Source organism: Rana temporaria, chromosome 3, assembly GCF_905171775.1.
Source record: "Rana temporaria chromosome 3, aRanTem1.1, whole genome shotgun sequence".
NCBI classification, from domain to species: Eukaryota; Metazoa; Chordata; class Amphibia; order Anura; family Ranidae; genus Rana; species Rana temporaria.
The window spans coordinates 378,358,725-378,376,996 of NC_053491.1; the positions used below are offsets into that span (position 1 = coordinate 378,358,725).

Here is an 18,272-nt window from a genome sequence, read left to right on the forward strand (position 1 = left end):
CTTTATGGTGGCAGTAGAAAACGTGTGAAAACGGGGGTGGGGGGCTCATCAATATGATGGGCCCCTTAAGTGTATCCCAGCGAAAGGTTAGTTGGGATACTGTAACGTTTGCACTGCGGGCGGGGGTTGTCTCCGAGCGTACTACACGGACTGGAGGCCTAAAAGTTTAATGTTTGCTCGCAGTGCATTGTTCATCTGGTATATGGTAAAATGGTGGAGAATGGGTGTGCTGCCAGAAAGGACCAACAGAGTGGGGGTTTATTGTATGTCATTGATGTTGGATATTTACTGTTTCATTTAAGTTGGAGTTTTTTATTGCAATTATGTTTTAATAAAATAGGCTGTTGTGGCCAGTTTACTCCAAAGCAAAGGTGTGGTCTCTTTACTATATAGTAAGTGGGGGACAATTAAGGGGTGGAGTACATGGGGTCTCAACGGTCGAAGGTTATTGTGTCATATCTGGACTACACTAGTCAAGGGAGGCCCGGAGCAAAAGACAGCAAAGACTAGCAGAGGGCCGGGCATGACAGAGTGTCTAGTGACACAGGAAGGGTTAAGCTAAGGGGGTAGGAGGTAGGAAGAGCAGGATTGGTGTAGAGAGGGGCGGGGGAGTTAGAAGAATCAAGTTCAGAGGAGCGGCAGGATTGGCTGGGAGTAGCAGGGGAGTTACCCTATAAAAGGGTGGGGCGGGGCCAGGCGGGCACTTGCAGTCAGGAGAGCAACGAGGAAGCAGCTTTTCCCACCCTCCCTCCCTTATTGCATTACCAGTTGTTGCCGGTGTTTTTTCTTTTGCAGGTACGGTGTTGGACGGTCGTCACGACAGCTGGGTTGGCGGTTAGTTCTGTTGGTCCTTTATGGTGGCAGTAGAAAACGTGTGAAAACGGGGGTGGGGGGCTCATCAATATGATGGGCCCCTTAAGTGTATCCCAGCGGGCGGGGGTTGTCTCCGAGCGTACTACACGGACTGGAGGCCTAAAAGTTTAATGTTTGCTCGCAGTGCATTGTTCATCTGGTATATGGTAAAATGGTGGAGAATGGGTGTGCTGCCAGAAAGGACCAACAGAGTGGGGGTTTATTGTATGTCATTGATGTTGGATATTTACTGTTTCATTTAAGTTGGAGTTTTTTATTGCAATTATGTTTTAATAAAATAGGCTGTTGTGGCCAGTTTACTCCAAAGCAAAGGTGTGGTCTCTTTACTATATAGTAAGTGGGGGACAATTAAGGGGTGGAGTACATGGGGTCTCAACGGTCGAAGGTTATTGTGTCATATCTGGACTACACTAGTCATGGCTTTGCTCCAAGAGTCATGGAGCAAAGGCTTGGTAAATCAGCCCCCAAGTGTCTGTAAATATCTTTGGCAGATATAAGAAGATTGTTTCCATTAGACAAAAATAACTGAGATCCTTATGATTAAAATCTCGAAAGGACAATTCTCTGAACATTTGTATAGATCGATTGTGAATATTCCTATACAGAAACAATATTTAAGCATTAGCAGATCTACCTGAATTTTTTAAATGTTGTTTTATGAGGTTTTATTAGGTTTTTATTCCCCTCCCCCCCCCCCATAAAGATATCTGTCCATTCAGAGGGCCATATTCTCAGAGAAGTTACGATGGAGTATCTCACGATACTCCATCGTAACTCCCTTTTTTGGCCAGTGTATCTATGCTCCTGATTCTCAGAATCATTTTTGCATAGATACACTTAAGATCCGCCATCTGTAAGTCACTTACACTGGCGGATCTTAAATGCAATGACGCCGGCCGCCGCTAGATGGCATTTACATGAAGGAGTCATTTGCATATGCAAATGATCCTTCTACGCCGATTCCCGAACGAGTTCGCGTCACCGTCGCTAACGTCGTTTGCGGAAACTTACCCCTGCTATATGAGGGGTAAGTTTCCGCAAGTCTCGCGTAGGCCATGTTACGGATGGCGTCGGGTCCCCGTCGTGTTTTTTCGTCGGATACGTCGTTTACGTAAGTCGTTCTTGAATACGACTTTACGTCAATGACGCACACGTCGGCGTCATTGACGTTTTCCGCCGAGAACTGGAGCATGCGCACTGGGCTTTTTGCAGCCCGGCGCATGCCCAGTTCTTTTGCATCGGGGGCGCGCTTCATTTGAATAGAAGCCGCCCCCTTGGAGATCCGCCAGGCTACGCCGGGACACTTACACTCCGCTGTCCCAAGTTATGGAGCAAGTGGTTGGGGAATACAACACCTGCTCCAGTAAGTTGGGACAGCGGAGTGTAAGTGCCCTAAGCGAAGCAGGCGGAGATTCTTTCAGAATATGGCCCAGTGTGTCTAAAGCCACAACTTTTTTTTTTCTTTTAAGGTTTGGATAGAGTAGGGAATATTTAGAACTGGCAATTTTTTTTCTGTTTATGTACTGTTTGGGAGGTTCCCCTTCAACTCCTGTGCCAGAGACACAACAGGCAATGAAAAGAAGCCCCTCAAATGTGAGGGGGCCAACAGGCCTCCCCATTGGAGGTTTTCCCTCTATTCCTGATACACTGATAGCTTTAAACATTTGAATTTCCTATGATGTTTTGTTCCAATGGCAATGGTCAGTCGGACAAAAAGGGTGAATCCCTGTGTATATTACAGACAACAATAAAAACCTGACAAGGATTCTTTCAACACTACTTAAATGTTTTAAAAAAAAAATTTCAACACAACATATTCCAGTGCCAGGATCACCCACAATCTTTACCTGATGTTGACAGCAGTGTACAGACAATGCATTGTAACCTTTGTTCTTCTACAATAGTCAATAGCTTTGTTATACAAAGGATAACATAAAGCGAATATCATAAGAGACTTAAATGATAAAACTGTCACACAACATAGGGACTCAGACCCAAGAATCCCTTGCAAGCAAAAGCTTTATTTCAATACTAAAACTCCAACACTTGAAAAGCCCAAATGTATAACACAAGCAATTCAACTCTCTTATGTATCATCTCATTAAAACCATCAGTCTGCGCAGTGTGACATCACAGCACATTTTGTCATCATTGTCTTTCACTTGAAAAACATCCAACCAATGTCAGAAGAGGGTTTCAGGCATTGTGGTGTCAGGATGGAAACTCGATGCTTTATTACTCATCATCATAGGGGTATTTAGGAGATTCCTTATAGCTAAATGAAAAGAAAGGAAGAGATAAATTAATCAATGATGTCCTCGTCTGCAAAATATTATCAAATCTCCCCAAAGAATAAAAGGGTGAACTGCTTTGCATTAATGTTCAAGTATACAGCAAGGCAGAAACACCTGTAACTGAAATTTTATTTTGGTGAAAGAATCGCCCATCAACTTCTTATAACACTAAAAATTTTAAATGAACTCCAGGAATTATCTAATTATCTAATGTTTAAACTTACAAGGGGGGCAGTTGGTTTACATGTAATCAATACCAGAACAAAGTCACTCAGGGCCCAGGGCAAAATTGGCAAACTTGTGTCATTCACACACTTCACTCATAATTGCCATGCCATGCTCTGTGTGCTGTGTTATATGTCACATGCCCCTTACTGCTCTATGTTAAATAGTAATGGTAGCTCTGAGCACTGTATAATCAAGCATGCCTGATTGTCTTTAGCAGTTAGGCTCCCACTCCCAGCTGCCACCACGCTTGCCTAAGAATCACTACACAAATCTGGATCTGCCAATTGGTTTTCATGTGGAACCAGAACTGTACAGTGATGTTGTGGGAAAGGGGAATTGGTATGATCGTGAATGAAGGCCTCTTGAGCCTCCTAGGGAAAGAGAGCCCTGACTGATGGGGGCATGACCAGGTACTGGACAAGGCGGTGGTCATGGTGGGATTGGCTACTTGGGGGGTTGGGTTGGGCCCGAACCCTGGGCACTCCAAAGGGAACTATAATGCAGCATGCACAAACCTTTCATATGTTATTTGTACACAAACTATAGACAGAGAGATAAAGATTCTTCCGAGCTTAAATTAAAGTACTTCAATAACATTTTGGGACTACATAGGAACCAGCAACTGTTAACACTTTGGTTATACTTTGGTTATAAGTATGAAATCACAACATATCCTACAGAGTGCAGGGGTCAAGAGTGTATAATGTACAGAGTGCAATGGTTAGGCATATGTAACGTGCAGCCCAGTGTACAGGGCTCAGGAATATGTAATGTACACTCCATTATACAGTGTTTAGAGCAGCCATTATTATTTAACATAGTGCAGTAAGGGGCATGTGACATATAACACAGAATACAGAGCATGGCAATCAGGAGTATGTAATGCATGCAGTACTATATAATAAAAGTCCTTTGCGCTACCAAATAAAGTGATCCAAATGTGAATAAAGGAAAAAGTGATAAATCAAAAAATCAAAACTAGCTGCAAAACCTAAAAGCAAAAATTGAATAAGTGATTTTGCTCAGTAATATATTATCAAAGCCAACTGTATATGTGACAAAAATAATGTAAATAAAATAGTCCTAAATAATTTCTAATCCATGTGGTTCTTGATATTAGAACTATTTCCAATATATATTCTTTTCATCCGGCTTAGTATGTGCTCACAGAACTCTCACCTTAAGGCTTAATTTCCATGGACGTTTTTACAGCCACTTTCTTTAGCCTTTTTTACAGCTTAAAAACGCCTGTCCATGTTATTTTTTTATTTGATTCTTTTTTTATTTTTTTTTGAGCTGGAGCTCAAAAACGCAGCTGTAGCGTTTTTGAGCGTTTTTGAGCGTTTAACGTCTGGTGTTTTTACAGCTCTACTCTGGAGCTTCAGAACGCACTGGTCCTGGTTTTTTTTTTGCAGCTTAAAAAACGGCTCAGCCATCTACAGCTCAAAAACGTCATGGTGGGCATGAGGCCATAGACTAACATGGAGAGCTGTTTTTAAGCTGCAAAAAACGCTCAGAAAAGTGGCTGTAAAAACGTCCATGGAAGTGAAGCCTTAAAACGTAAATAGCCAGCATCAAATGATATAAGATTCTTCAGAACTCATGAGATTCTGCCCCATGATTTTTGTTAGGATATTCGCATCTTGCTCTGTCAGACTATATATTGGAAATAGTTCTAATATAAAGAACCACATGGATTTGAAATTTGGAACCATTTTATTTACATTATTTTTCACATATACTGTTGGCTCTGATAATATATTACTGCACAAAATCATATACTTATCCAATTAATGCGTACAGTATACTATAACATCCTAACTGCTGCATTATATACTCTTACCCACTGATCTCTGTATGCGGTGCTGTCCCTTCCTACAAATTATAAATCTTCCCCAGTAAAAATGATTTCCCCTTAAGAAAGCAACACCCATCATTCACCTCTGCACCACCTGTCCATAGCTTACTTCTTCAATCCTTCTCCACAGCTCACCTCTGAACCCTCCATCTGCAGCCCACCTTTGCACCTTCTATCCACAGATCACCTCTGTATCCAACTGTCCATAACTAACCTCTGTACCCCTTCTTAAAACTCAAATCTGAACCTGTCCAAAAGCTCACCTCTGCAACCCACCTTCCACAGCTCACCTCTGCAACCCACCTTCCACAGCTCACCTCTGCAACCCACCTTCCACAGCTCACCTCTGCAACCCACCTTCCTCTTTCTCTCTCTCTTGTCCATAACTCACCAATGCACCTTATCTCTTCATCCCTGGCCATGGCTAACCCCTATTCACAGATGACATCTACACCCCTGGGCCATAGCTAACCATGATCCACAGCTCACCTCTGCACCCCCCTTCCACAGATTATCTCTGCAACCCCCACTTCATCAACAGCTAAGCTCTGCAGCCTTCAAAGCTCCTAACATTTGTACTTCTCATCCACATCTCACTTTTGCACCCTCAGTTCTGGCCTCTGCATCTCCCCAAGCTTTCACCACTGCATACACCCTATCTTCGTTCTCCCCATCTGTGCACAACACCTCTCAGCAGCTGGCCCGGCTCTAGTATCTCCCTCAGCTGTGGCCTCTTTTTCCCCATACAGTGTACTGAATGCACAGTCATTTGTGGCTCTGCTCTCCAACTTGGCCAGCAGTGACACTGAGATCAAACGTGGTGTTGCCATCAACATCAAGACACCAGGCAAAACCTCCCACCTATTAAAAGACTGTGCCTGGTATACTCAGTACTCAGCCTGATCCTGGGGGCCAGCATCCCACTCAATCCATCCCTACTTCCAAATCTTGCATAAAGAAATGTGTGAGCTGCACACCAAATTTCAATACCGCATAAAACTTTATTGACTAAGATTCAATGCACAAGTGGCTCAAAGCTCAAGCTCCTCCCTTTTTTGTATTTCACTCTTCAATAGAGTTTATTTAAGTAAAACATGTCAAATAAGAAGAACCCTAAAGCATTGTGCATTGACTCCAAGCCAATCAACCTTTATTCAGGGTTGTAATCCTGTGTACGGCTCCTAAGTTTCTTCATTAAATCAATAACAGGCACAAAAAGTCTAAATCAATACCTTACCTTTTACATACATTCCTATGAATAATAAAAATAACTTTTACATAATTTGTGTTTTAAGTTCAGAGATAATTTCAAGTTAAATAGAAGAAAGGTAAATCCTATACAATAATTCTAAAAATTCCACATAAAGCAGACAAGGCTGTTACATACATATCAGTGATGAAGTATCGCATGTTTTTGTTAATGCCATCCAATCTTTGCATGTCTTCGGTACTCAGCTGAAAGTCAAAGAGCTGCAATAAAACAACAAAACAAGTATAATTACAAAAAAGATATGTTAAAATGAAGCAGTGGACATAGGGGTTGTAGCTGGTTTTGAGATTTGTAAACAAAAAAGAAAAAAGGGCATATATGCGTGTATATAACACATTAGTGTGTACTCAAAAACATTGTATACCCAATGTGGGTAGTGTCACTCTAGTCAGAAAATACTGCATATAAACAAAAAATGGGTAACCCTTACCAAGACTGTAAGAGGCCAGAGGACCAAATAAGTGACACAGTATGCAATGTATGAGAAATTGAAAAATGTAGTAATATATTAATGAATAAAAACTATGGCCCAGATTCTCAAAGGGCTTACGACGGCACAGTGCCATGTACGCCGTCGTAAGTCCTAATCTGGGCCGTCGTATCTATGCGACTGATTCTTAGAATCAGTTACGCATAGATATCTATTAGATCCGTCAGGCGTAAGTCTCTTACGCCGTCGGATTTTAAATGCAATTTTTTTTTGTCCGCTAGGTGGCGCTTCCGTCGTTTTCCTTGTTGAGTATGCAAATTAGCTAGATATGCGAATTACCGAACATACCCGCGACTGACGCAGTAAAGTTACGACGTTTACGTTGGGCTTGTCCTGGCGTAAAGTTGCCCCTGGGTATATGAGGCGCAACCAATGTTTGGAGCAATGCACCCTGGAATATTTTACGGACGGCGCATGCGCATGCGTTCTGCGTGGGAACGCGCTTCATTTAAATGCTACACGCCCTCTACCCGCCGAATTTGAATTCCGCCGGGTGATTTACGTTACGCCGCCGCAACTTTACACGCAAGTGCTTTGTGAATAAAGCACTTGCCTGAAAAACTTGCGGCGGCGTAACGTAAATCAGATACGTTACGTCCACCCAGTTTTACGCCGATCTACGAGAATCTGGGCCTATATATCATAAAACTCCGCAATAGGAGAAAATGGATGGAGATACTTGAAATTTGACACTAAACAATCAGAAACACAAGCATCAAAAAATGTCTCCAAGTGTAGCAACTAAACAATACTAGACACAAGACAAGACACACAACAATGGGGAACAAATAAACAATCGTCCGAATGTCAAAAATCTATATATGGATGAGCATGTCACGACAATAGTTGTGTGTATGTGTCTCTATCAATAATATAGTAGTAAGACATGTGCATCCATATAGGAGGTCCCTGAAAGACTCAAGCCCTAAATAAAGGGGAAGAGGGGAAGGTAAAGGAAGGAGGAAAAAAGGGAAAGGAACAAACTAATGGGCCTCAAGAAATACACTGAATATGGTGAGAGGGGATTCCCGACAGAGTCACTAGTCCTGATGATGGAGAAGGTATGGTAAACCGTGTAGACATAGCACCACAAAAAAATTTGTGATTGAAATATGGAAAAAAATCCTAATATAGGTAAAATGCAATAGTTAAAAAGGACGGCAAAATGAGATCAATAGATAGACCCTTATACGACTGGTTGTTGTGAAAATGGCAAATAATGGCTTCATGATATATTGCCACAGTCTGTAACAACCTGGATGTGTATCCTGTGTATATAGATGTGTGATGGCACATAGGGATATGGGATATCGGTTGTAGAGGATTCCCACAGTATCATAGAAAACTGATAATCAATCATACCATACCCATATTAAGAAAGCCTGGATTTTAAGGCACCTGGCGATCACCGTCCATCCATCCTCTATCTGATCATGCAGATCTCTTGCCATTATATATTACTTGGCACAGATGTTTAGAGGTGCATGGGGTTATCCTTCAAACAAAGCGCGGACAAGCCGCAGGGTTTACTTCATTTGGTTCCCTTCAATTTCTCGTGCCTGTCAAGGGCTCGCTTCCAGGACGCGGTGGAGGGGGAGGCATCACGTGACAGCACAAGCGATTTCAAATGGTATATCCACCATTTCTCTTTTTGAAATAAAATGCGATTAAAGCCGCCTATGTGGTAACTTCAATGTATAGATTCCTTTTACGGTCATGACTTCCAATTTGCCCTCATGATTTTGGGCAAAGTGCTTGGCTAATGCTTTTTCAGGGTCCTTAGCTTTGATTTTGCACTTATGTTCCCCTATTCGGATCCTTAAGGGGTGTTTAGTCTTTCCTATGTACATTTTGTTGCAGGGGCATGTTATCAAGTAGATCACTCTGGACGAGGAACAATTAACCAGATCCCTTTTCTGGAATTCCCTGAGTGCATCACGAAATTGTTCACATCTATACACATAGGTACATATTTGACATTGTCCACATGAGAATATGCCCCTACCGGTGGGGTAATCTGACAACCAAGTTGTGCCTCCATACCCCTGGCCTACACACCCCCCCCCACTTGATTGAGGTAGATTGGGGGAGGGACAGGGACTGGTTCTCATGTTTGTTATGGCCCTCTCACTTATTTTGCTACCCATTGGATGCTGGGGATCATCCTCATTTTTCTATCACGGGCCACGTGCATGTCAGCCAGGCGGGATGACCGTTGATGTTGACTTTATGTTTCTCCTTAATCGTTGCTACCAATAACTCAGGAACAGTTTTTTCTAGAATTCAGGTTACTATATATTTTTGTTTTGTTAACTCTAACTGAGTTAACAATAAAGAATACCCATGACTAAGTCACGTGACGAGTGACGATACATGTGGGGGAGGAGCCTACAGTGACGGACCATCGGATGTCTATCCCGAGTGAGGAGTTCACTTAAACTGAGCGGCAACATACCCTGTCTATAACATAAGCGAGGATACGTGAGTGCACTAAGTGCAGCCTTTATCCACAACTATATAGTACAATATTGCGCTAGGTTTCCTTTTCCTCCTCTTTTGCATTGAAGTGAGAGCTTGGCAATTAGGGAAGGATCACTGCAGACTGGCTGATTCAATCATCAGGACTTTTTCATGATCTACTTACATATATTAAGAGTTTCTTCACTAGGTTTTTTTGCTTGATTGTATATGTACGATTCACATTGCACATGAGTTAATACGAGCGCATCAGTATTTATTCGTTCTATATGTCTGACCTACTCTTAACCCTATGCACTTCTCACAGTGCGCTGGACTCAAGCCGATGTTTGCCACCAGCGGGGGGTGGGAACTGGGCTCCTCTAGTCATATATGTTGTACCTTCTTATGTCTAGATTGCGTTTTTAGTTTCTTGGAATGTGCGGGGGCTAAACTCCAAAGTGAAAAGGTCATTAATGTTTGACTATTTGACATGCTACAATCCGCATGTGTTCCTTCTCCAGGAAACCCACCTCCATGGTTCTAGAGTCATCGCCCTTAAGAGAGCAAAAATGCCTATGTCCTTTATTCCACATACTCCACATATGCAAGGGGCACTTCCATCCTCATAGCCAAATCAGCGCCTGTTAGTATTAAACATGTTAAACTAGATCCTAATGGTTGCTTTGTAATTGTTTTGCTTGAACTCATGGGTAGGCCATATACGGTGACTCCGCCACCCTTCACTAAAATGTTCTTTAAACGGGTGATGAATTCTATACTGGTGATAGCGGAGGGTCCTTTATTGATAGCGGGTGACTATAATACGGTACTAGATAACTCCATTGATGGACTACAATGCTCGACATTGCCCCCCACCCCCTTGGGTTATTTTCTGACTCAATTTGACCTAGAGGTGGAAGCATGCAGATGGGAGAGAGTATTCGTGTCATTCTGAATCATGCGGTACTCTGTCTTGTATTGATCTCTGTCTGGTCTCGTCGGATTTGCTCAATATGATGACAGAGGTTAAATACCTTCCTAGGGCGGTGTCCGATCGATTATTCCCCTTTGTTGCTGGACCTCGCCCTAGGCACCCCCTCCTCCTATTGGGTGTGGTGGCCAAGTCCTTTGTGGCTAAACAGGCAGAGCGCTTCCGTCCTGGTGGTTTGGGATGCTTTGAAGGCCACCACACATGGCTCTTTTGCTACAGCCATTGGACAGGCCCGCAAGGCATCTCAGTCCAGACTGTTGGATGCAGACTGGGATCTCAGGGATGCAGAGGCTGCTTATTCTGCGGCCCCCACTCACGAAGCACACGCTGCCTGGAAGCACAGGGCCAGAGAACTGGACTTGGTGCTTTTGGAACCCACCCAGAAGAAGTTTCTGTATCAGAATCAGCGAATCTTCGAGTTTGGCGACAAGAACAGTCGTTTGCTGGCGTACCTCTCCAGACCTGACTATCAGCCATGCAGCATCCCTAGAATTAAAAACTCAGAGGGAGTTGTGGTAGAACAAAACAAAGATCATGGATGCCTTGGTCACATATTATTCCTCACTATACGCTACTAGAGCTCACTACACAATTGTGGAATTAGATGACTACCTCTCTGAAATTTCGATGCCAAGACTTCAGACCCAACAGGCATTACTCCTGGATGCTCCTTTGACGGCTTAGGAAATTGGGGAAGCCATACAATCCTTTGCCAGAAATAAAACGCCAGGATTGGATGGATTCCCTATAGAGTGTTATATGCAATGCAACTCATACCTCACCAATCCGGGTATAAAATTTTGCTCAGAAAATGGGACAGTTGACGCCCTCTATGTCAGAGGCGCTGATTGTCCTCATTCCCAAACCTCATAAGGATCACCTGCTCTGTGAATCGTACCGGCCGATCTCGCTCATTAATTCGGATGTCAAGATTCTGGCAAAGGTGCTCGCCCGGCGACTGAACACAGTCATTACTACTGTTATTGGTGCGGACCAGACTGGGTTCATCCCTGGGAGATCGACCTCTATCAACTTGCGTAGACTGTTTACCAATCTACTCATGATGTGATGGGATCCCGGGCCGTTTGGCCTTGGATGCACACAAGGCATTTGACTCGGTCAAATGGCCATATTTGCTAGAGGTTTTGGCGAAGCATGGATTCGGCAACACCTTTATTAGATGGGTGCAACTGCTTTATTTGAAGCCCACTGCCAGATTGAGAGTGAACGCATCCGTGTCTGATCCCTTTCCGATAAAGAGAGGCACTAGACAGGGATGTCCTCTATCGCCGATGCTCTTTGCATTGGTGATGGAACCCTTGGCGGCACTGATAAGGTCCAGTGGGGAGATTGCGGGACTGACGATTGGGGGTCTGGAGGAGAAGGTATCTCTTTATGCCAATTACATGTTAATATACTTGTCGGATCCCCAGTCGTCTCTCCCAGCCCTGCTGGAGATTATTAGGAGGTTTGGTCACTTCTCTGGATTCCAGGTTAACTGGGACAAATCTCTATTCTTCATGATTGACCAAGCAACATCGATAGTGCTACCTCCCTCTTGCCCACTACAAGTGGTCAGCTCCTTCAGATATTTGGGAGTCATGGTACAACTCCTATATCAAAATTAACCTAGACCCTCTTATCGGACGGATGAAAACCACACTCAAAACATGGACTACTCTCCCGCTGACATTACTGGGTAGGATAAACATTTTTAAAATGATTTTCTTGCCACGATTTTTGTATATCCTGGGTAACTCACCAGTATATGTCACGAAAGTCAAATTTAAGGAAATAGACTCCATCCTCATTTCCTTTTTCTGGAGGGGGGGGAGCAGTCAGGATTGCCAAGAATACCTTACAATTGCCGGTACCTATTATATTGCTTCGCAGCTGGCCCATGCACATTGCTGATTTTACCTTGAAGCCAACAATGCGGCCACTGCCTTGGAGGCAGCTATACTTACCTCCTACGAGTCCCTGAAAAATCTGATTCACTGCATGTCCCTCAGCGGGTGGGAGGGTACAACAATCCTGGCAATGACTTTACGGATTTTTAGACTCACTAAACTACAATCCTTCAATGACAGTAATACGTACTCGCCAAACACTCCACTCTGGGGAAATCCGAATCTACCAGAATTCTTTTGCAGATCTGATGGGGGATACTGGTCGAAACGGGTGGTGAAAACCATTATGCATTTGTTCTCGGACACCATGTTTCGTCCTTTTGGGGAATTCTGTAGGGAATATAATCTACCCCGCACGGCCTACTTCCTTTATTTGCAGATCCGCCATACTGTGGCAACGCAGTTCGGCCTCCGTAATATAATTGTTCAACTCTCTCCGCTGGAATGATTACTGACTGACTCCTCTCACACCAAACTAGTCTTCACATACTATGGGTCCCTTTTACATTCCACATTTCATAGGCTCAGCAGTGTGGCCAATAGCTGGAGAGCTGACATCCCTGAACTGACGGAGGACATCTGGCAGGAGGTTCTTCCCCTTCAGGTTCCCTCTGTCATTTCTTCCCGTGATAAGGTGATACAGACTAAATTGCTATACAGATCCTACTTTACACCATGCTTACTGTTCAAGTGAAATCGAATACCCTCTGCACTATGCTCCCGATGCGGCATGGCTGATGGCACATTCTTTCACTTGATGTGGGACTGTGCTCCGATTAGAAAGTTCTGGTTGGAGGTCACAGCCTTCATTAGCTCCCTAACGCAGATACTCAATATCTGCTTACTGGGTTATATTGATGATGATGATGATGGTATCTCTAAGAATGTGCAAACCTTTTTGTGGATTGTATTGTTTTATGCTAAGAAATTGATAACCTTCCATTGGAAGTCTCAATCCTCGCCCACTGTAGCCTTTTAGCTCACTACCATTAACCATGCTATACCGCTATACAAGCTGACATATGAGGCTAAGGGGTGCCCAAAAAAATTCTTAAAGGTTTGGGGCTCTTGGGTTAACTCCGAGAGCACCATACCACCTGCTCCTTGAAATCTGACTGAAGCCCCAGCACACTGAATGGTCCTAATTGGACAAATTGACATAGGATTTTTGGGTTGCAATATATGTATAAAATTTTACCAGCTACCAGATCTTTGTAATGAAAGGGGCGATGTTCGCCCAATATATGTGTTTGTTGTCTGTTGTATATTGTGTACAGAAAATAAATAAAAACGTACCTTTAAAAAAAAATTGTGCCTCCATCTTTATTATACTCTGATTTTATCAATAGGTCGCCTAGGTTCTTATCTCTTCTAGCTACCATATTGGGAGATGGGCCTACCAACTTAGCTAGGCCAGGGGTGCTGGTCAATAGTCCCCAATGTTTTTGAAGAATACCGCAAACAACATCCCATTGTGCACCAAACTGGATGATTACTCTAATGGGGCCCTGGGTCTCCAGTCTTGGTTTTCGTACCTTGGTGTCTTTAGTTGGAATCGCCAAAAAGTCCTCCCGGCTACGCATAGCTACTGTGGTTTTTGCTCTTTTCAGTTGGTTATGGGCATATCCATGTTCTCTAAATCTTTTATAGAGATCTTTACTCTTTTTTTGTATTCAGAGGGTTTGGTGCAATTACGTTTAATGCGTACAAAAATTGCCCAATCGGTATGCTGTTTTTGAGCCAACCTGGATGGTGGCTATCAGCCTGTAAGAGGGTATTGGCAGAGGTATCCTTCCTAAAGGTGCAAGTGGAGATGGTATTGTCGGCGATTGAAATCCATAGGTCTAGGAATGAAGACTCCGGCCCGGATTCAGAAAGGAGTTACGTCGGCGTATCTCCAGATACGCCGTCGTAACTCCGAATGCGGGCCGTCGCATCTTGGCACCTGATTCATAGAATCAGATACGCCTCAATGTTGCCTAGATACGAGCGGCGTAAGTCTCATACGCCGTCGTATCTTAGGGTGCAATATTTACGCTGACCGCTAGGGGCGCTTCCCTAGACTTCCGCATCGAATATGCAAATTAGGTAGATACGCCGATTCAGAAACGTACGTCCGCCCGGCGCATTTTTTTACGTAAGGCTTTTTCCGGCGTAAAGTTACCCCTGCTATATGAGGCGTAGCCAATGTTAAGTATGGACGTCGGGCCAGCGTAGAATTTTGCGCTGTTTACGTCGTTTGCGTAAGTCGTTTGCGAATAGGGCTTTGCGCAAACGACGCAAAATTCGACGCTGGCCCGACGTCCATACTTAACATTGGCTACACCTCATATAGCAGGGGTAACTTTACGCCGGAAAAAGTCTTACGTAAACCTAAAAAAATGCGCCGCGCGGACGTACGTTTCTGAATTAGCGTATCTACCTAATTTGCATATTCTATGCGTAAATCTCCGGAAGCGCCACCTAGCGGCCAGCGTAAATATGCAACTAAGATACGACGGCGTAAGAGACTTACGTCAGTCGTATCTTAGCCAAATTTCGGCATATCTTGCTTTCTGAATACAGAGGGCCAGATCCACGAAGCAGTTACGCTGGCGTATCTATTGATACGCCGCGTAACTGCTAGTTTGCTCCGGTGTATCTTTGTTTTGTATCCACAAAACAAGATACGCCTGAAGCTGTGCTAGATCCAACTGGCATACGTCCTAGTACGCCGTCGGATCTAAGGTGCATATTTACGCTGGCCGCTAGGTGGCGTTTCCGTCGATTTCCGCGTTGAGTATGCAAATTAGCTAGATACGGCGATCCACGAACGTACGTCCGGCCGGCGCATTTTTTTACGTTGTTTCCGTAAGGCTTTTTTTGGCGTATAGTTACCCCTGCTATATGAGGCATACTCAATGTTAAGTATGGCCGTCGTTCCCACGTCGAATTTTGAAATTTTACGTCGTTTGCGTAAGTCGTTCGCGAATAGGGCTTTGCGTAGAATGACGTTCACGTCGTAAGCATTGGCTTGTTGCGGGTTAATTTCAAGCATGCGCACTGGGAAACCCCCACGGACTGCGCATGCGCAGTTCAGAAAAAACGTCAATTACGTTGGGTCAAGTAAAATTAACATAAAACACGCCCACATCTTTAACATTTGAATTTCGCGCCCTTACACCGGCAGATTTACGCTACGCCGCCGTAACTTTAGAGGCAAGTGCTTTGTGAATACAGCACTTGCCTCTCAAAGTAGCGGCGGCGTAGCGTAAAAACGATACGCTACGCCTGCCTAAAAATACGACGATCTACGTGGATCTGGCCCAGAAAGAAGATACGCCTGGCGCATGCTAGAATTTATGCGGCGTATCAATAGATACGCCAACGTAGATTGTTTCTGAATCCGGGCCTTTATCTATCAAAAAGTGTTTTCCAGTGCTAATCCTTTCATCTGATTTCTAAATTGCTGCATTTGTAAATTCCAAAAGCCAATATAAAGGAAAAGTAGTGGTAAAAAAAAAGGACTTGTGGGTTTAACTAATCTTATTTTTTTGTACAATTCTTCTTTAAGTGGGTGTGGCAAGGGGTGTGTCCTATGCCTGCATACTTTTGCTGATAGGTGTCCCTCATTCCCATCTCAAAAAGTTGGGAGGTTTGATTAAGATAAAGCAGTGGACATAGGGGTTGTAGCTGGTTTTGAGATTTACCCAGCAAGACAGGAGACATGATTTTTAACACTTAGGCCCCGTACACACGGGAGGATTTATCCGCGGATACGGTCCAGCGGACCGTTTCCACAAATAAATCCTCTCGAGGATTTGCGCGGATTTTGATGCGATGGAGTGTACTCACCATCGAATCGAAATCCGCGCCGAAATCCTCTGGCGATGACGTGTCGCGCCGTCGCCGCGACGTGCGCGACGCAGTCATATAAGGAATTCCACACATGCATCGAATCATTACGACGCATGCGGGGGATCCCTTTGGACGGATTGATCCGGTGAGTCTGTACAGACCAGCGGATCAATCCGTTGGGATGGATTCCAGCGGATAGATTTGAAGACATGTCTTCAAATATTTATCTGCTGGAAATCCATCGCATGGGAGAAAAATCCGCGGAAACAGATCCGCTGGATTGTACACACCATAGAATCTACCCGCTGAAACCGATCCGCTGAGATTTTTCAGCGGATGGATTCTATGGTGTGTACGGGGCCTTACAAGTCTTATCCCTCCATCTGCCTGCGACTGGACAGAGGAAGGAGAAGACGGATGAGCTCATCTTTCTATCACTCCACTCTTTCTCCCCATCAGCATGTTCCTTGTTAGCACACAAGCACTGCAGCACAACTGATTGGCTATTTGTGCAGCTTTAAAAAGTGTTAGACACTAGCTGGAAGAATTGTAGACAGTGGGGTAGATTCAGGTAGCAATTACGCCTGCGTATCCAAAGATACGCAGCGTAATTGCTAAGTAGCGCCTGCATATCGAGTTTCTGTATTCAGAAAGCTCGATACGCCGACTGCAGCCTAAGATATGACTGGCATAAGGCTCTTATGCCGTCGTATCGTAGGCTGCATTCTTACGATGGCCGCTAGGTGGCGTTCCCGTAGTGGTCAGCGTAGAGTATGCAAATAGCATACTCACGCCGATTCACAACCGTACCTGCGCCCGGCGTTCGCATTTTACGTCGTTTGCGTTCGTCGGTTTCTGCGGAAGGCTGCTCATGCTATTAGCAGGAGCAGCCAATGCTAAGTATACCTGTTGTTCCCCCGTCGCGATGTTTGAAAATTACGTTGTTTGCGTAAATGAATCGTGAATGGCGCTGGACGCCATTTACGTTAAAGCAAATGACGTCCTTGCGACGTCATTTACCGCAATGCACGTCGGGAAAGTTTCCCGACGGAGCATGCGCACTACGTTCGGCGCGGGAACGCGCCTAATTTAAATGATCCACGCCCCCTACGGGATCATTTAAATTACGCGCGCTTACGCCGGTCAGTTTTACGGAGCGCCCCCGCAAATTACGGAGCTACTGCTTCGTGAATGAAGCGTAGCGCACGTAATTTACGGAGGCGTAGCGTAAAAACGGTACGCTGCGCCTCCGTAAGAGGGCGCAAATCTACCTGAATCTAGGCCAGTGTATATGTGTCACCCAGGTTTCTTACCTACACATGGTGAGGTGCTCTAGCCTAGGTGTGTGCAGCCTATTGCATTAGGGTGTGTGCCCCAAATTATATATATATATATATATATATATATATATACACATATATATATATATATATATATATATATATATATACACACATATATATACATATATACACACACACACACACACACGATGTACCCCATACTCATTCACATAGGGTGAGCGGCATCCTGGGGTACCCTTATTAAAGGGGGCTCCTAGATTCCGATAAGCCCCCCACCCGCAGACCCCGACAACCAATGGCCAGGGTTGTCGGGAAGAGAAGAGGCCCTGTCCTCATCAACACAGGGACAGGGTGCTTTGGGGTGGGGGGGAGGCGCAGGATAACCAGGATTTTTTACAGACCGTCACATTTCTGGATGGTTAATATCTGTGTTTGAATTACCTGGATGTTTTGTTTGATTCTCTCTGGAGTAAAGCTCTTTGCGAGGACAACAATCCCTCTCTGCAGTAGATAACGCATCGCCACCTGCGCTGCAGACCGTCCAACCTTCTTCGCCACTTCATTGAGAACAGGATCTTCCAGCACTTGAGGTGAGTTTAGGTCTATCCTTTTAAACAAAAGATAAGAAGCTGATCTGTGACAGAAAAACATTTCCCATACCTCCAACAGTTAAAGTACTATTAGTGAAGGAAGAAGTTATTGAGAGCCAATTATTATTAAAAAGGCTTAATAAGGGGTTAATCAGGAAACACTTTAA

The 18,272-nt window shown here is 44.2% G+C and overlaps 1 protein-coding gene across 1 annotated transcript in view; it reads right to left on the reverse strand.

The window, feature by feature from the left end:
• Nucleotides 1-2,874: 2,874 nt before the first annotated feature.
• Nucleotides 2,875-18,272, reverse strand: part of LOC120932847 (aldo-keto reductase family 1 member C1-like) — a 33,120-nt gene continuing 17,722 nt past the window's right edge. Inside the window, exons 7-9 of the mRNA XM_040345633.1 lie at nucleotides 17,957-18,122; nucleotides 6,641-6,723; nucleotides 2,875-3,148 (exon numbers count right to left, since the gene is read on the reverse strand). Of these exons, the coding sequence (XP_040201567.1) occupies nucleotides 3,109-3,148; nucleotides 6,641-6,723; nucleotides 17,957-18,122 (289 nt within the window). The 3' untranslated portion in view covers nucleotides 2,875-3,108. The remainder of the gene's footprint in view (nucleotides 3,149-6,640; nucleotides 6,724-17,956; nucleotides 18,123-18,272) is intronic.